The 18,692-nt window shown below is 36.5% G+C and overlaps 1 protein-coding gene across 1 annotated transcript; it reads left to right on the forward strand.

The window, feature by feature from the left end:
- Window positions 1–5,177: 5,177 nt before the first annotated feature.
- Window positions 5,178–18,063, forward strand: LOC129904116 (uncharacterized). Its single transcript, XM_055979646.1, has 3 exons — window positions 5,178–5,461; window positions 8,121–8,368; window positions 17,438–18,063. Exons 1-3 carry the CDS (start codon window positions 5,263–5,265, stop codon window positions 17,819–17,821), a joined length of 831 nt encoding a protein of 276 aa, XP_055835621.1. The 5' UTR covers window positions 5,178–5,262; the 3' UTR covers window positions 17,822–18,063.
- Window positions 18,064–18,692: the final 629 nt, after the last annotated feature.

The raw sequence follows: 18,692 nt of genomic DNA on the forward strand, positions 1-18,692 counted from the left end.
AAAATTTTCCACCAACTTTCCCGTTGGAACGTCATCGGAATTAAATATTAGATTTCCAATGAAAAGTTCATCGGAAATACTACCAACAAGCCTATTTCTCAAGGTTTCCTCAGAGATTTCTGCTAGAAATTAGCCTCTTTTTTCTTTTTAAATATACACACCTTTAATTTAAAATTATAATAATTAATTTTATTTATTTTTAAAATTTTGTACTCAATCAAATTACAAACTAAAATATATAAAATAAAATGAGAAGTATCTTTTCTTCTTTTTGAGTTGATGATGACGTTTGAAAAGCTAGTGTATAGTTAGCCAGACAAAATCATATTAGCCAACTTTGACATGGTGTCATGTCTGTCCCAGCATCAATTTGATTCTTCTAAATTTTTATTCATTTTGACTTTTTCTCTTTTTAATTTATTATTTTACAAAGTTGAATTACTTTCGGGCAAAAACTTTTAACTAATTGTACCCCAAATCGATACAGATGAACAAGTAGAGTAGTGCTTTATAGGTAGACAATAGGAATTCAGGTTTCCCTTTGGGAAGCTTCAATAAACTTAAGTGTTTAAATATTTTTAAAATTTCAGTTGGATTTCAAATATTATTTGAAATAAATATAATTAAACGCACGAAATTTTATATAGGTAACCTTAATAGGCTATTGGACGATATTTGGTTTATGTCTTTTTTTTAAAAAAAATACTGTCAATTGTCTCATCAAGAATAAAATAAAAATTCTAAAAAAAATAAAAAAAAATAATATCATATTTGAGATGTACGTGGACAATCTAAAGCAATTTTTGAGCTAGCTTTCAAAGGAATTCAACTATATAAATGTGTGTTATATAGACACAAAAGAAAAATCATCTTTTGTCCTTAATAATTTTTTGCTGAACAAAATTTAATTTGAAACCTTCGGACTATATAGCTCCTCTCTCATATGCGTGTGTGTGCGATATATATATAATCAAATGATTACTAATTTCATGTTTAATTCTTTATTTAATCTTCAACAACTAATTGTTATTTGAAACATTGCCCTTTTATGCTTTGCCTATTTCACAATGACTATTCGAGAAGTAAGTCACCACGATTAGTTGTAACGATCTATCTCCGTTGTTATGAATATGATAATGGGGAGGATTTTGAGCCAGAAAACTTCAGGTAGTAATTTCGGAAAAATTTAGCCTAGGCCAGATTTGAACGAATTCTGAGTCAGTTGAGATCTAGGGTGATCATGCGAATGGTGGGGGATCGAATCTCTAATTTGAGTGGGTAAACTGATAGCCCAGACGATAGGAGCATTTACAACTTCGCAGAATCGCATTCAGACGAGTAACACTCCTAGAATTGAACTTGGCGTGAAGGGTATATTTTAATACGTCTTTGGAAGAGAATGTGTTGCGAAATGGAGGCTTGAAGCTCAAACTCCGAGCTCTCTGTTTTCGTGCAACCCGCCAGAACGGGATGGATTCCGTCAGAGCGGGATGGTCGCGACTTAAGTCGGGAAAACCCCTAAAAACGGTTTTTTTTTGCAAAAATAATTTCTAGATCGACAAGAGGCGACCTAGGACAATTTTCATCAATTTCTCACGAATTTCCACACTTAAGGTAAGGATTTTACTCTCTAAACTCATCATTTGATTCCTAGAACCTAGAAACTATGGTTTGTAATCATTGGAGAGAGTTTGAACTGAAACTAATGGTGGAAAATAGCCCTAAAATGGGGTTAGAATCATGGATTTTGGCCTAGGATGGAATTATGTTATAATTCTTGTGAATTAAGCTATTTTATTGATCCTTGTATATATGTGACTTCTTTTTAGACCAAGAACTAGCAGAAAGAATCCGAAAAGGGAAAGCTCATGTATCTTAGAGTGGTTGAAGTTCAAATTCGAGGTAGATGATGGTTTTGTTTCCGGTATGTATTTCATATACTTATTAAATTGCTTCATGATATGCATATATGTATATGAATAGGGAAACATACTAGATTATACGAGAAATGATCACTTGCTGACCTGTTTTGTGATGAACCTGTTCTTGGTTATATAATGTTGAATAATGAATGTACTTGTGGTTGTTTTTGTATGTTGGGATCGGATGTCACGTTTCGACACATAAATTGGATCGGGTGTCACGTTTCGACACAAACCTTGGATCTAGTGTTACGTTCCGACTCAAGTTAAGTATTTGCAGGTCCCATGAGAGGATCCTTATGCGAAGTTATATGAGTTGAGGTTGTTGAATTGTGATCTTGCTGAGTATTGAATTGAGTGGAAATGGTTAGCTTATTCTGTATATATATGCTTATTGTATTGGGTTTAATTGCCTATGATCCGCTTATTGACTAATCGTGTGATCCTACCAGTACACTGTTGACTTTCTGTACTAATACTACACTTACTCTGTATTTGTTGAGTACATGTCATAGTCAGCCCTCTACGGAGAGACCTTGCCTAGAGGAGTAGTGATTTTGTTCGAGTCCAAGGTGAGCTATTCTGTCATGCTGTCATGGACTTTTCCTTATTTATCTTAGTCCTTTGTCCGGGACTTAGATGTTCAAACACTATTTTATTCGTTAATGACTTTCTTGTGGGAATTGCATTCCCTTTTTTAGACTTGTTTAGTTTTAGAGTTTTGATACGATGACTTTCTGTTCCTAGGATGTTTTCGCATGTTAAGTTTGATTTCTAGATTATTTTCTGAGTTTATGGGAACTCAGTATTTGCTTTGGTTTAAACCTACTTCCGTATATTTAAATTGTATATATCTCGTAAATGTCGTTAACTTGGGCAATAAGAATGGTTCTCCCACGTTAGTGTGGGTGCCAGTCACATCGGATCGAGGTCGTGACATTAGCTTCTTTGTTTTTTTGTGTAATCAATGCTTTTTAAAATTTCTGCCTTTAAAACATTATCTATTTTTCTTACCATCTTTTTGGAGGAAGAATTACAAATAAATGATATATCTAATAATAAAATAATAATAATAATAATAATAATAATAATAATAATAATAGTAATAACAACTATTATTATTATTATTATTATTATTTCAAAAAATGACCAATTTGGGAGTCCTGATATGATAATAATTTGGCTCAAATTTGGTGCAACATAGAGGCATTCAAAGAATAAGTAATCAATATCTTCATCACCTTGTTTGCATAATGAACATGGCGAAAGACTCCCCACAACTCTATTGATTCGTAACGAATAAATACTTCTGCATGAGTATAATTTATTTTCTAATTAAATATATTATGAGATGTTTCGATTAGGATGACTCTAATGTTGTATTTAAGGGTACTTTCAACCACAATAACATATTCAGCTCCCTTACCACTATCTCACGGAGGTAAAAAGACTATTTTCAAAAGATCTCGGCTTAAAAGTCACAATTCCAAGTACGAGAAAAAAATAATATATATAGCATAATGAAAAAAAAAATACAATACAAAATTTACAAGACAAGAACTCAAGGGTACTCTCAAACACCTTTAATAAACTCAAGTTCTTGCAAAATCTAATCTTGTATAACTAGTTGTACCCATCCACGATATATATAACTCTTACCCACATTAATTAGCACTCAACCCTTGAAAAATAGTTGATAACAAGCATACATGTGCTTAATAGACATAACATTTTTCTTATAAAATATCAACATGTCATAATAATTTCATTGAGAAATATTGAAGAAAAAATGAGAAAAAAATTTAAAAATACACGTCAAGCGTGTGATTTCATCACTCAGACTCAAGCATAAAATAGTAGTGTTTTAGAAAAAAGGTCTAGGGGATAATGAAATTCCCGAAATTGTGTTCTTGAAACTTCGATCACAAGTTGGGATACTTATGTCCTTTTCTAAAAAAAGAATACTATATTTATATATTTCAAAAATAATTTGACTTGAAAATTTCTATTTTACTCTTAATTAGATGATTTATAACCATAACAATATTTAAGACTTGTTTTAAATAATAAATTTTAATGTTCATTATTTTTTCATAAATTTTGTTCTAATAAAATAATGCCATATAAACTAGAAAAACAGAGTGTATATATTTACCAAACCATTCATTAATCATTATACTTCAGACTAATTATAAGTCCTTTATGGTCAAATAAATCCATCAGGTGGGCATATACACATGAATTAAGTGATACAAAATAGGTATTTGAAGATGAAAAATGACATTTTTTTTTAAGTGAAGGGCTTTCGCCCTTTTTGGCTCTTCTCCTCCACTCCTTCATGATTCAGTTGCCGAGTATGATTTGATATAGTTTCAAAGTTTTACACTGAAATCTTACGTCTTGGAACGAATATTTTGTTTTCAAATCAGCTTCAAACGACTGAGAGTTGTCTTTCTAAAAAAAGAGTCTTCGTTTGAAAAAAATTAAATTAATTTTTAATTCCTTAGATAATTAAATCAAATTTCAAGTTGATCGAGTCAATCATTTTAATAAAAGAAAATAAAGGCCGTAATCAAAATAAATATCGACTGGATAAATTACCTAATTTTGCATAGCTGAAAGTAACCAAATCAATTGAAACCCGATTAGTGTTTAAGGAAGAAAACCTTTCAAGTTGTGTTCCAATTTTATTTTTTTTTTAAAATTAAATTTATGTGAATGGGGAAAGAAAATTCACTTGAAAAACTCATCACAAAGAAACTAGCCAAAAAAATATTCTAATATATAAGTTATAACCAAAGAATGTTTTGAAAATATCTATTGGGAAAAGAAAAGAAAGAAAAACTCAAATTTATCTAATTCTTTAATTCAAATTCAGTATAAGCGTCTCACTTTGTTCTACTTTAAACTTATTTTCTATCTTTGTTTCTATTAAATTTTATCTTATTATCTCACATTAGGTTATGCGAAGTTAGAAAATCATCATCAATACATCAATCTAAATTCAAGATAATTCTTTGTTCCCTAACCCTAAACTATTTACAACTAGCTAATTAAGAAACCTCAAATATACTAGAATAGTCATCAATTCTCCCGTGAGGTCATTATTATCATAAATAAATATATTAACGATGAGTAAATCTTTTTTGTTATGCTACTAATACTTGCAGTCCAAAAAAAAATCAATAAGGGGGGAAATTAATTGTATTTGCTAAAAGATGTACAATCACTACAACCAAGGGTACCATTGATTTGCACTTATTATTGGCATCTTTCAAACCCTTTCCTCCTACACTTTGGTGACACCAGAATTATCGACAAAATTCTGAAAGAAAAAAAAATGAGACGTCCCGGCGGTGGACATTACGGTGGTGCTGATTCCGGCGCCGACCCTACGTATAACTCCGTCCATCAAACGATGCAACAACAACATCAACAGCAGCAGCAGATGAAGTCCGAACATCATCAACAATGGAGATGGGAACGAGAGAGCCCGAAAATACCTACAAATTCCATGTCTCCCAACATGTTTCCTGAAGGTAAATTTCTCTCTAAATCTTTACCTTTTCGCTTTTTTTGTTGAATCTTCTAGTGTTTTTGCTAATTATTACTAGCTGTTTTGTAGATAAATTAATTACAATTTTCATTTTTCAGATAACCTTTACAAATGTTCCCTGAAAAATAGTTTCTTTTCTTTTTTTTTAGTTTCCTTTTGATTGAGCTTGCTTACATGGCCTGTCCCAAGCCAGGATAATAGTTACTTACTAAGATCTGATTATGATTTATTGAATGGTAAGATTGAATAAAATTTCTCAATTGAAGGATGAGGGTTGTGGTAGGCTGACAGCCATAAAAAACTTGTCCATTCATGATGAGTCCCAAACATGTTTTGGGATTGAAGAATAGCAATAGTAGTTGCTGTTGTTGATGGTGGTGTGGTAGTAGTTTCCTTCTGATTCTTTGCTAGGCAATTTTCTGGAAATATTAGTTGCATCAAGTGATCTAGGATTTTCACTTAGGGGTTCGAAAAATGAAAAAATAGTGCCTAAGATTTAAACTTGGAGCCTCAAGATAAATGTGGAACCTCCTAAACTATTGAGTCAACCTCTTGTCTTGTGTTCACGGGACTCAAAAATCTCTCTCTATGTATAATAAAAAAAAGAAATTACCATATATATATAGTTTAATTTTTTTGCCAAGGGGGTTCGGGTGAACACCCTCCCAACACTCTAAATTCTCTGCTGGTTGTATCCAACTAGGAAGAGTAATCATGACCACATATGCTACTTCCCCCCCACCGTGGTGTCTGGACCAACTTGCACACACCTCAATTAATTCCACATGGTATATTTCTCATCAACAGAAATATCTGTTAAATCTGTCCTCTAAGGCTCGTACAAATGGGAAGATATCACTAGTGTCTTTGCATCCTTTGGAATTTGAACCTGAGAGCTCATAGTTTTCAATCCACTTAATTGACAGATAGGCCACACCCATAGGACTGTTTTGCAGATAAATTTAATTATAACTTCCATTTTTGTGGAAACCTTGCTTCCTCTTGGCAAAAGATCCACAAAAGTGTGGCACCTATTCGAGATTAAGGTTTAATTATTGTTTTAACACTTATATTAGGGTCGGTAATCTGTAGGAGCTTTTTTAAATTTGGTTAAAGATTTATGTGCTAGTTTGCACATAAGTGTGAGATTTTGGAAATATCTCGTTTTGAAGGTCCTAATTTGCCTTAAAAAGACAAATATCCATATAGTTTTAGGAGTTTCTGATGTTTTTAATGTTGTAACTGTAGCAGTGTACTTGTGGATCAATAAAATTCTTTACCTTATCAAAAACAAATTTAGGTAGTGTTGGAATGATATGGATTTGAATAGAATATAATGGTTTCAGAGGATTCATATAACCAACTCCAACTTTGTAAGGGTAGGGGCATAGGTGATTTATTGATTGATTTCTTAGAGCGATTTGTCCTCTTCCAGTTTGAACTTTTTCGTTCTTAAATGAAGTTTCTTTTAATATTGTAAATTAAAAGAGTTGGACAGGACTGCAGGGGGTTTAAACCCATTACTTCTGGCAGCTCAGCTCTAATAAAGCTTATGTAACGACCACTCTAGGCAGACGTATGAGATGATTTGACTACAAGCCAATAACATGAATATAAGAGTTTAACAGTTGACAGAGGTAAGCTTATCAAAAAAAAAACCTTAAAAAAAAACCTTTTGACAGAGGTACCTGTATTTTCCAGTTGCATCAACATTTTTTTGATGAAGTAGTTGCATCAAGCATTTTAATTCATACAGTTGCAACAAAGTACCTAGGGTCTAATTTATAGAGGGACACTAAGACAGTAAGAACATGTAAAATAAAGGAAACTCTTATCTTCAACTAGAAAATGAAGATTACTTCAAACTAGCTGATAATTTTTAATGTTAAATAATGGTGGTGTCTGGGCCATCTTGCACAATCTCCACTATTCAGTCGGGTACCTGCTACCTCCCATCAGCGATACCGATGTAACTTTGTCCACAAAAGCTTAGGCAGGTGGGAAGAAACCACCTAGTGTTTATTATCTCTACTGAGATTTAAATTTCTGTCTGTAAGGTTTGCACCCACTTTGACCACTAGGCCATACCCTTGGGTGCTAGTTGAGCTTTATCTCTAAGGAATTAGATTAGACAAAATCTGAGCACGCATTTGAAGTGCTCCTACTGCCTAAAAGTCGAAGTGTACAAATTGAATTATAACTGAAGGTAACCCTTGCATTCCTCTTATTACACAATCTGTTGCATCCGTAGCTACAGCTCCCACTTGATTATTGGTTAAGTTTTAAATGCAAAAAAGCTCCACAGAGCTGTCATATGTGGGTACTATGAAGTCCACAGCCTTCTTGATCGCTCCCAGTAACTACTATTGAAGTCATGGCACGGATATATTCATAGTTGTTTCAGAATTTGCTGCCTTTCATATATGGGTTTCTTCTTTTTTACCTTCCTATTTTGTTAATAATGTGATTATGAATGTTAGAATGTGTTTGGAAGTATTGAATTTGCTCATTCTGATTATAGGCATTCTACTGCCTGAGTGATACATAGGTAATTTTATAAGGTGGTGAGCTCAGCCTTTTTTTTTTTGAAAATAGTGTTTGTGTTTTATGTTTCAACTCATCCAACAGTGGCTTCCCTATAGGCCAGGGGAGTGAAGCATCGAGATCCTACTACCAGGGCCAGAGGACTGATCCAAGGATGGCGTTAGAGAATCAAGGTGGCAAGGATGCCAGAGCACAGCCTCGTGAAGAAGACATGGATATTGGTTATGAAGATAAGGCTGTGCAGCAGACTTTGGAAGGTCTTGAACAGAAATTCCTTGATGATATAATGAAACTGACCAAGGAGCAAAATGATGCAGAGGATGCAGAAAATTCTAGGCATAGGGAGGTTAGTTCAGCTTACTTAAGTGCTCCAATAACATAATAAATTCTTCATTAATGAGTCAAGTTCTAAAGAGGTGCATCAAAAGGGTAATGCCACAATATGCATTATCTACATCTGTTTTTTGGATATACTAATGCTTACATACAGGAAGAAACCCCCTTCCCTTCCAAGTTCTTCTGCCTAGCTTTCGATTTCCACAAATATCCACAGCTGTCAACTCCATGCAACTGCATGATTCCAACTGAGAGACACAAAAATTCCCTTAACATTTTAGTTCTTATCAATAAGGAGCATCGTAACTTGACAGTGTCACAAATATGCGTTGGAGCTTGTATGAAGTTTGCTTGATAGTGTTGACTATATATCATAACTTTTGGTCGTGTTTGATTAATGATCTCATCGTATCATGTGTTGTGATTCGTATGATTTATATATCATGTAGAATGTCAAATGTTTTGTATATTACTGGGTAAACAGTTCAGAGCAAAGGCTGGTCCTAGTAACTGCATACAAAAGACTACATTAGGACTGTTTGATGTTGCTATTTACTCTTAAAGACAGCTCGTTAATGCAGTGATTAGATTTTCAGATGAGTGAACAATAAAATGTTCTTCCTGTAAATGAGTGAACTTTTTCTATGACACCGTTCCTGCAGTTGTCTGCCCTCAATGAGTTTGAACAATGTCTCTGTGTCCTCTTCCAAATTTGGATTGACTTCATTAAGCCAAATCAAATATTTAAATGTACCACGTAGTCTGTAATACATGAGAGGATCAAAGGTTAAGCTTGTACTTCCTAGTTTTAAAAAGATGTATATGTTGAACGTCTAATTTAGGTAGGTTACACTGTTTTGATGTTCCTTCTATAATATGTTTCCCGTTCCTGCATATACGGTAGGTACTGAAACTTTTATCTGTATTCTTTGGCTGCTTTTCTAGTGCGTATACACATTGAAGAGCAAGCAGTCACCTCACTAGATGGTATCTGACCTCAACTGAGGTTGTCTTCATTCTCTTCAAGTTTGTTAAACAGGATTTAGCTGATGTAGAAACATTAACTTAGCAAATACTTAAAAGAAGAAACAAAATATGGATCTTTATCTTATTTTCCCTTAAGTAGAGATTAAATGGTTGTGATTTAGGTGAGTTATAGAGCACCTAAAGGTGTAGTCTAGTGGTCAGTGAAGTGGGTTGAGAACCACAAGGTCTCAGGTTCAAATTCTAGCGGATGCAACAACACTGATTTCATCCCATCTGTTCAAGCATTGGTGTATACCTGTGCTAGTGGGAGGTAGCAGGTATTCCATGGAATTAGTCGACGTATGCACTATCTATCTGACTTGGATAATATGAAAAACAAAAAGAATTAGGATTCTGTCTGAGGGAACGAAATCCCACACGGGAAAAAGTAAGAGTTTGTGCATTCAAAAATTCTCTCAGGCACATATCCCTAGGCTTCTTTCTTAAAGGTCCTTTCTGGCCTCTATTACCCTTTTCCGGTGATATTCGATCATCGGAGTCCACTTTTTCCACCTTCTTTAACCCTTTTGCACCACTCCAGTTACCCTCTTTCAATGGATAACATACTTTATTTTAGATCTGGGGGAAAATCTTATGATATTTCCATGTATTCATCAGATTCAGTTCTTTGGTTCGATTGGGTGGAGAATGGCAGGAATTCTGTTAGAAGGTTAACTCTGAGTAAAGGTGCCTTACTCTGGTTATGCAGAAGAATGAGTGATGCATCAGAAAATAGGGGGAAGAACTTTAAATCGCGGAGATGCAGAGATCTGTCTACTTATATTTATTGTTTTCAAAAGTTCAATAAGTCTGGGAGGTTCCTTTCCGTTATTACAGTTAAGGGACATAACATAGTTGTGATCATCATTCCAGAAAGTTCTTATAATGAGGGATGGAAGTTGGTGGCTACAAAGATTGAGGAATTTATTACAGAGAAAACTAGCACTCTTGGTGCATTTATTACGAATGGAGGTACAACAGAACAACTATTCAATGAGAAGGGTAGCTTCAAAGATGCTCTTAATAAGAGCAAGTGGACTTTAAAGGAAGCCGAGGTTGATGTTGTGAAGAACCAGTTCTCCGTGAAACCTTATGAGGGTGATAAAGATCTTCTGCGCAGATGTCTAGTTGGTTGATTCAATGGTGCTGATGAAGTTCCGACTCGCAATGAGGTGAGAAGATGAGCTCAGCAGACTTGGAAAGGGACTCTGAACATCCAAGTGTATGACATGAATGGTTTTCAGTTTCTCTTCGAGTTCCAATCAAGGAAAGCAGTTGAACACACTCTTATGGGCGACTGGAGAAGACAAGGGGTCATCTTAACGCTTGATTGGTGGTCTCCGACGAAAGGTTCCTTTCCAATCCAAACCAAGTTTGATTGGTTTTGGATTAGAGTACACGGTCTTCCTCTACACCTCTGGTCCACAAAAGTCATGAAAGAGATAGGTGATAAATGTGGAGGTTGGCTGGAAAATGATGAAGCAACAGAACTAAGAACCACTTGCGATGGGCTCGCATTCGGGTTAAGGGTCCGAGGGAGACAATACCGTTGTCCATTGATGTTGATGATGGAAATCTGATCTTCTCTATGCTGATATGGGTAGAGTCGCCGGTGATGTACAAGAAAAAGGAGATAGTTACTAACCGTAGACAAGTGACCATAGCTGTAAAGGAGAGACAAAAGCAGATCTGGGTTGTGGAAAGTATGACAAGACTTTTTCATGAAAAAGGTAAAGAGGTTGTAGGTCTTTACCCAACAAACTTTGTGGGGTCTGACATGCAACATGTGGTGTCAGGTTTAGAGCAGTTTGCTTGTTACTATGCTGAATGTTTGAATTTAAAAGAATATGTGGAGCCTCACCCAAGTCTTTTAAATTCCACTTTGCTACCAGACATGGACCATCCAGAAATTCCTTTTGGGCCTATTCACTTAACTCCCCGGCCAAAGCCCATATCAGAACCATTTATTGAGCTTATTGGGTCAGAAGAGTTTTATCAAGAGGAGGCCCGGTTCCTTTTTCATAAATTAAAAGATGAGATGGGCTTTTTAATTAAGAAATTCAATGGATTCACAAAACCTTTCACAGAACCCATTCTAAGGGAGTTGGACAGATCTAAAAAAATCTTTGAACATTCCAGTATTGATAAGGACACAGAATTCTGCATGCGAATGACAACAACACCCAAGAACATTCAGAGCCTTCCCGTAGACAATATGCAGATCAAAGGAAGTATAGAAAGAAGCGATATAGTTTCAAGCGAACTGGATAGCATTGAGGGAGTCGACAATGAGGGGGAAGAAGGCGTTATAGAGCTCTTCGGAGAACAACTGGTGGAGTATGAGAACCCTAAACCATTAGCAATGGATGACAGCGTAGTAGAGGACTGTATCGAATCACAAGCAACGCTAAGATTTCACCTCGACCTAATCAAACTTAGATGTTAGTTTGGAGTCTCTACACAGGGGTACGAAAAAGAATTCTATTCTTTAATCATGAGATTAAAGCAAAACAAGTCAAGGGAGAATCAGAAATCAAATGATAGCTCATCAAGCGGTAACAACAACACTACCCTAAAGGAGTTGAGGAATTTAATTTTCAACATGAAATTCAAGGATGGTGAGCCAAGAATCAGAGTGAGAAGCCTATCTATTGTGGAACAATGCGGGTGAAATTAGTGTCGTGGAATGTAAGGGGTCTAAACGATCGAAAAAAAGGGATTAGTTAGAAATCTCGTTAGTCAATGGGGGGCAGATATTTATGTTTTAGTGGAAACTAAACTGGAGGGCAACGTCAGTAATTTGCTGCATACTATTTGGAATAATAGATGGGTGGGGGAATTGCATTTGGAGGCAGTGGAGGGATCCTAATACTATGGGACAAAAGGGTCTGGGAAGGGGAGTTAGTAGAGAGTGGTGAGCAATGCATTACTTGCAAATTAACAGGTCAGAACCAGAATTTAACATGGTACCTGACGGCTGTCTATACAAAGTGCAAAAGAATGGAAAGAAGGGATCTTTGGTATGAATTGGGAGCCATGAGAAGTCTTTGTGACGGCCTTGGGTAGTGTGTGGTGTCTTTAGTGTCATTAGATATCCATCAGAAAGAACAAACTGTTCATCAATCAATGGGGCTATGTTAGAATTCTCTGATTGTATTAAGGAGGTGGAGCTCATAGACCCTCCTTTATTTGGAGGGTCTTTCACTTGGAGAAGAGGAGAGAACCATACAACTGCATAATCAAGGATTGACAGAGTAATGTATTCTTCTCAGTGGGCGAAACCCTCATTAAACAATCAACTCTTCCAAAGTTGGTATCTGATCACAACCCAGTTCTACTGACTTGTGGAGACAGTAACTTAAAGAAATCTTACTTCAAATTTGAAAACTGGTGGATGGGGGTTGAAGGCTTCAAGGAGAAAGTGAGTTTCTGGTGGTCATCATTTGTAGTTACTGGTACAGCAGGGATTGTTTTAGCTGAAAAGCTGAAACTCCTGAAAAGGAAATTGAAGGAATGGAGCAAGAATAATAGGAGCAACTGGAAACAACAAAAGGAGGAGATCCTTGACCAATTGTCCAAATGGGAGATCCTTCAAGAGCAAAGACTACTCACAAATGATGAATTAATGCAAAAAACAAATTTGGCAATGTCTTTTGAAGAAGCTGCCAAAAATGAAGAGATAAGGTGGAGACAAAGATCCAGAATACAATGGTTGAAACATGGGGATAAGAACACCAAGTTTTTTCATAGAATAGCAACATCTCATAAAAGGTGCAACACCATAGAATCCTTAAAGGTGGAGAGAAGCAATCTCACTGATCCTACTGACATCAAGGAGGCCATCAAGAGTTTCTATGAAAACTTCTATTTTGAAAGACTTTCGGCTTGTATTCTATTCGTTTGAACTCGCAACCCTTCTCGACCTCGGTGGAAGGCAGGCTGAAACTCTACCCCAGCCAAGTGAAACTAAGGGTCTGAAAGAATTCACGATCTGATCTATGGGGTGTTAACCCTTGGAGGATGGCTAAGAATGTCCACCGTCTACTCATACTATCACACCGGCAAGGACTTTCACTTTCTAAATAGAAAGGAAGAGGTCAGGCAATCGACTGTCCTCTCCGATTGGCGAACGTCGAAAGAGAAGGCGGAGGAAGGACTCTTCAGTAACCCAGGGTGATCCGACCCCTTCAACGCTTTTTTCGCTGTATACCCCCTCCATCCTTTGCTAAAACCTTTTCTCAAGATATCTTCCAAACAGTTGGGGTCGTTGCTCCGGATCTTGTTCTCCCGGTGTGAAACCAGTTGGTTCCATAGTTTTAGAATTCTGCCAACTACTTTCATTTAATTAAGGGGTCCTACTCGAGTGCAGTCATTCATAGGTGCAAGGTACTTTATGCTTTATCGGGATGGGAAGAATTGCAACATCGGCGTGAAAACTCCCAATTGAAAGTCAGATTTCAGAGGGGCAACTTTTTTTTAATTTCAAAATAGCGACACGCTCTAAAATAGTAAAGGAGAAGCTTCCATTCTAGAAGCGGTAGCTTCCCGCCTCCCTCTGGGTGAGAAGTTCCCTTCCCTTTTCTAAAATGCCTGAGCGGTCTGCTCAGCAAACGCAGCGGACGAGGCCTTCCTTTTTGCTTTGCCCCAGTGAAAGAGACTAAAACCGTATCCGATTCATCGGATCTTGCTGCGTCAGCTACCGTATATAGGAGGCTTTAGCCTATAAAGCAACTTAGTAGTCGGAAGGAAGCAAAGAAAAGTATGTCCCAAAACAGGGTGGAATCAAAGATGAAAATGCATACACGAGATCAAAATTTTTATGTTCAAGGAGATAGAAGTTTGGAGGCTAGAATTACAATTGCAGGGGGTTACTTGTATTAATGAGGATGAAAAGGAAGAGTTACAGAAACAAATCGAAGAGGAGATTCTAGAATGCATTAAGCTTTGCACGATGGAGAAAGCTCCTGGGCCTGATGGTTTTCTCATGTCCTTTTATCTTATATTCTGGGTAGTAATGAAAGAAGATATCAAAGGTGTGATATAGGAGTTTTGTAATAATCAGAGGACATAGAGAAGTTTCAATGCAACTTTTGTGGCTTTCATCCCCAAGAAAATAGGTGCTTTTGAATTGAAGGACTTTAGACCTATAAGTCTGATCATAGGCATATACAAAGTGTTAGCAAAGATACTAGCTGAGAGACTGAAAAATGTGATGGATAAGTTGGTCAACAAGCATTAGATGGCCTTCATTAAAGGGAGACAGATAATGGATGCTGCACTTATAGCTAGTGAATGTGTGGTCTCAAGATTGAAAGGTGTTGAACCCGGTGTAATGTGCAAACTGGACATTGAAAAGGCATATGATCATGTAAATTGGAAGTTCTTGCTGAACACTCTCAAACAAATGGGCTTTGGAGAAAAATGGTTGGGTTGGATTAATTTTTGTATCAACACTATCCGATTTTCTATTCTGGTGAATGGTGAACCAGTGGGCTTCTTCCCTTCAGAAAGGGGACTTAGACAGGGTGATCCCTTATCCCCCTTTCTATTTATCTTGGCAATGGAAGGTTTTGATAGCTTGATGAGAATAGCAATACAAAACAGATGGATCAAAGGTTTTCAAATAGGGGGTAGCAGTGGACAAGTTAAAGAAAATTGTCATTTGGTATATGCAGATGACACTATCATTTTTTGTGAACCTCGGGAGGACCAGATAAGATTCATCAAGATAATCTTGTTGTTTTTTGAGACCTCCTCGGGTCTGAAAGTGAATTGGGGGAAAAACAACTTATTTCCAATCAAGGAGGTGACCAACATTTTGAATCTAGCAAAAATTTTGGGATGCAAAGTGGAGAACATACCAACAGTTTACTTAGGCATGCCCTTAGACAATAAACACATGGATATGGAAATTTGGGATGACTTTGTGGAGAAAACAGAAAGGAGATTAGCCAGATTGAAGGCTCAGTATTTGTCTCTGGGAGGCAGACTCACCCTCATCAATTCAGTGCTAGACTCCCTTCATACTTATGTCATGTCATTATTTCCATTACCCCCCAAAGTTTTGAAGAAACTGAATAGATTAAGGAGGGACTTCCTTTGGCGTGGATGCAAAGAAATTAAAGGTTATAACCTAGTCAAATGGGAGATAACCTTGAACAACAGAGACAAAGGGGGTATGGGCATTAGAGATTTGAGGAAACAAAACAATAGCCTTTTGATGAAGTGGTTATGGAGATATAATGAAGAGGGGCAAGCCTTATGGAAGGATGTCATCAGATCCAAGTATAGTGAGTACAATCCTTGGTGCAGTAATGTTAGTGTTGATGCCTATGGGGTGGGGGTCTGGAGAACTACTAGAAACTTATGGCAAAAACTTGAAGCTAATATATATATTGAAGTGGGAGATGGGAGGAGAACTAAGTTTTGGGCAGATGAGTGGTACAAACAGGTCCCTCTAAAAGAATCCTTTCCAGATCTGTTCTTACTATGTAGTAATCCAGATGCAAATATCAATGAATGTAGGACAGCACAAGGGTGGAATCTGAACTTCAGAAGGTTTCTGAATGACTGGGAAGTGGAGAGAGTGACCAAATTGTTAAAGCTATTAGAAAAATTCTCTGGCACCACCAATACTCCTGATGCTTTGAGATGGAAACATAGCAAAGATGGGGCTTTCACTGTTAGCAGGGCATACAAAATGGAAAGCCCCCGGCAAGGCAACTCTCAGCAAAGTTTGAGGAGAACGGTATGGAGAACCTTAACACCAACTAAGATAAAATGCTTTACATGGTTGGTTACTAGAAGGGCTTGCCTGACACATGAAAGTGTTGAAGAGAAAAGGAAAGATTATAGTATCTTGGTGTTCATTATGCGGGAAGGCAGAGGAGACCAACAAGCATCTATTCTTACATTGCAACTTTACAACACAAATTTGGGCCATCTTCTTTAGTCTCACAAAGACCGAATGGACCATGCCCGAGCATACTGCAGATTTGTTGAGTTGTTGGATATGAAGAGGGGGGAGCTAGAGCCAGAAGGCATGGTGGAGGATAATTCCACGTTGCATTTGGTGGACAGTGTGGAAAGAAAGAAATAGTAGAAACTTGGAAGATATGTCCAATTCCATTCAAAAGGTTAAATGGGTATTGTATCTTTTTATTTTTGGTGTAAAGAGAAAGGTTTAGAGGAAACAGAGCAGATTGTGGAATTATTAGGATCCTTGTAAGCTTTTTTTTCTTTTCTTGTGCTCCCCCCCCCCCCTGTTTTCTGAAGGTCAACAGCATACCCTTAATGCTGAAGAATACAACATTACCATTTTCAAAAAAATAAATAAATTAGGTTTCCTCATCACCATCATGGATGTCATTCCTTCTAAACCCTACCCATACATTTGACTCCTTTATGGATTGTCAGTTTTGCGACGTTGTTCTACTTGGGATGGAGATAAGTGTGTGTTATATTCAATTAATTCCAAACTGATAGCAAACTTGGATGTGGGAATAACTGCATGCGAAAGTCATTTTTGTAGTCTAATAATGCTTTTTTCCCCTAGAGCCACATTCTGAATGAGAGGATATTTTTTCTTGTGAAAAGAAAACTCAAATAGAGAACCAAAACATTACGAAAAGTAGATAGATAGAAGAAGTACAGAAAGCCTTCCAGACATGAAACTTAAAATCAGCATGGCACTCACAAGTCACAACATCTATGGCTTATATAAGAATGCTAAGATTTCCAGTTTATGATGTTACCCCGCGTGCTTTTCTTCTTTACTTTGTATTCATGTTATGTAACTATGTTACAATTATTGTAAAGAATCTTGATATTGAAATAATAAGTAATATAATTAAGGCAGTCGCACAAATATATGGACAATACAGTGCAAAATCTTGCAGGATTTTCATCTTAGTATTGCTGTTGGATCAGTTATGGTTTAACTATTGAGAGTAGAGGTTCTCCATGTTTCTGTATGTGACATTGTGTGTTAAGCTTTTATTGGTATAGAAATCTTGTTTCTATGAGAGTTAACATTTTTTGGCTTATATTTCAGCGGATAAATGCAATCAACACACAATATCAAGAACAGCTACTTGCCCTTCGCGCCCGGCAAGCTAATCACAGAGATGAAGTCCTTCGAAGGGAGTCTCATGCCAGAAAACAACAGTATGAGCAAGTTGCTATGGACAACTATCGACACAGCAACATGAGCGCTAGCAATGCTCGTGGATATGTAGCAAACTCTCCAGCAGGAGAACGACAAGTTGCCTATAACTCTCCTGCAGGAGAACGACAAGCAGCCTATAATGCTGATAGTTATGACTCTTATAGGGAGAATGCTCGATATCTTGGCAACAGTGGAAGGGATCACGGGTATGAACCTAGAGTTCAATACCCAGGTGGTCGCGTCTATGACACTGGTCCACGCTATTATTGAATAACTGCTTAGAATGGTATTGTTTAGTTTGCTTGGACTAGGTGGTCGTGTCATAGACGCTGGTTCACGCTTCTCGTCTTTATAGCTTTTATCAGATGGGATAAAAAAGTCACATGTGTATTTTACTTTTCTTGAATGATTCATGATCATGGCATGGATTGGTGATGAAGTTTGATCTATTACTGTTCCTAAAATTTCTTGAATGATTTTATAGTGGTTCATCAACACTATAGAAGACCAAATGACACTTGTTAATTAAGCTAATAGTTCATTCTTCAACGTGTTAATGGTATTTATTATGTATTTTAATCTCAATTTAGCACTAATCATGATAAATAATACGATTTGCGAGTAAGTTTCTATAATGTGCCACGTCATACTCTATAGTATGAAACTTTCTCTTTAAAAAGGATAAGGTTTGTGTATACTCTATCTTTTTGAGATATCACTTTGTGGTAATGGGAGTTTGTCCATTCTAAAGGTTGCTGACTTTAGAATAACCAAAATAAATTTTCTTTGACACTACTTTTGCAAGAATACATCTTGGATATGTTTTATCTTGTCATATAGAAATAGACATGATCTCCTTAATTGCCTCGATATGCAGCAATTAGCGATACTTTCAAATTTGAAACACAGATAATTAGATAATTGAGATCGATGGTAAAGGGATTTTTAGAATATTTTATAATGTTCTTCAAGGATTGTCTATTTTGGGGTGGTCTTTAATTTATGTCCCTTAAATCAATTGCCCTTAAATTTTTGCTTTGCTTCTCATTTAATGAAAATTTTGTGAGTCAAAGTACCCTCAACTTTTGCCTCGTCGAGCAAAAGTTCTATCGAGAACGTAAGACATAACTTTGTGGATTCT

This window comes from Solanum dulcamara, chromosome 9, assembly GCF_947179165.1.
Source record: "Solanum dulcamara chromosome 9, daSolDulc1.2, whole genome shotgun sequence".
Taxonomy (NCBI): Eukaryota; Viridiplantae; Streptophyta; class Magnoliopsida; order Solanales; family Solanaceae; genus Solanum; species Solanum dulcamara.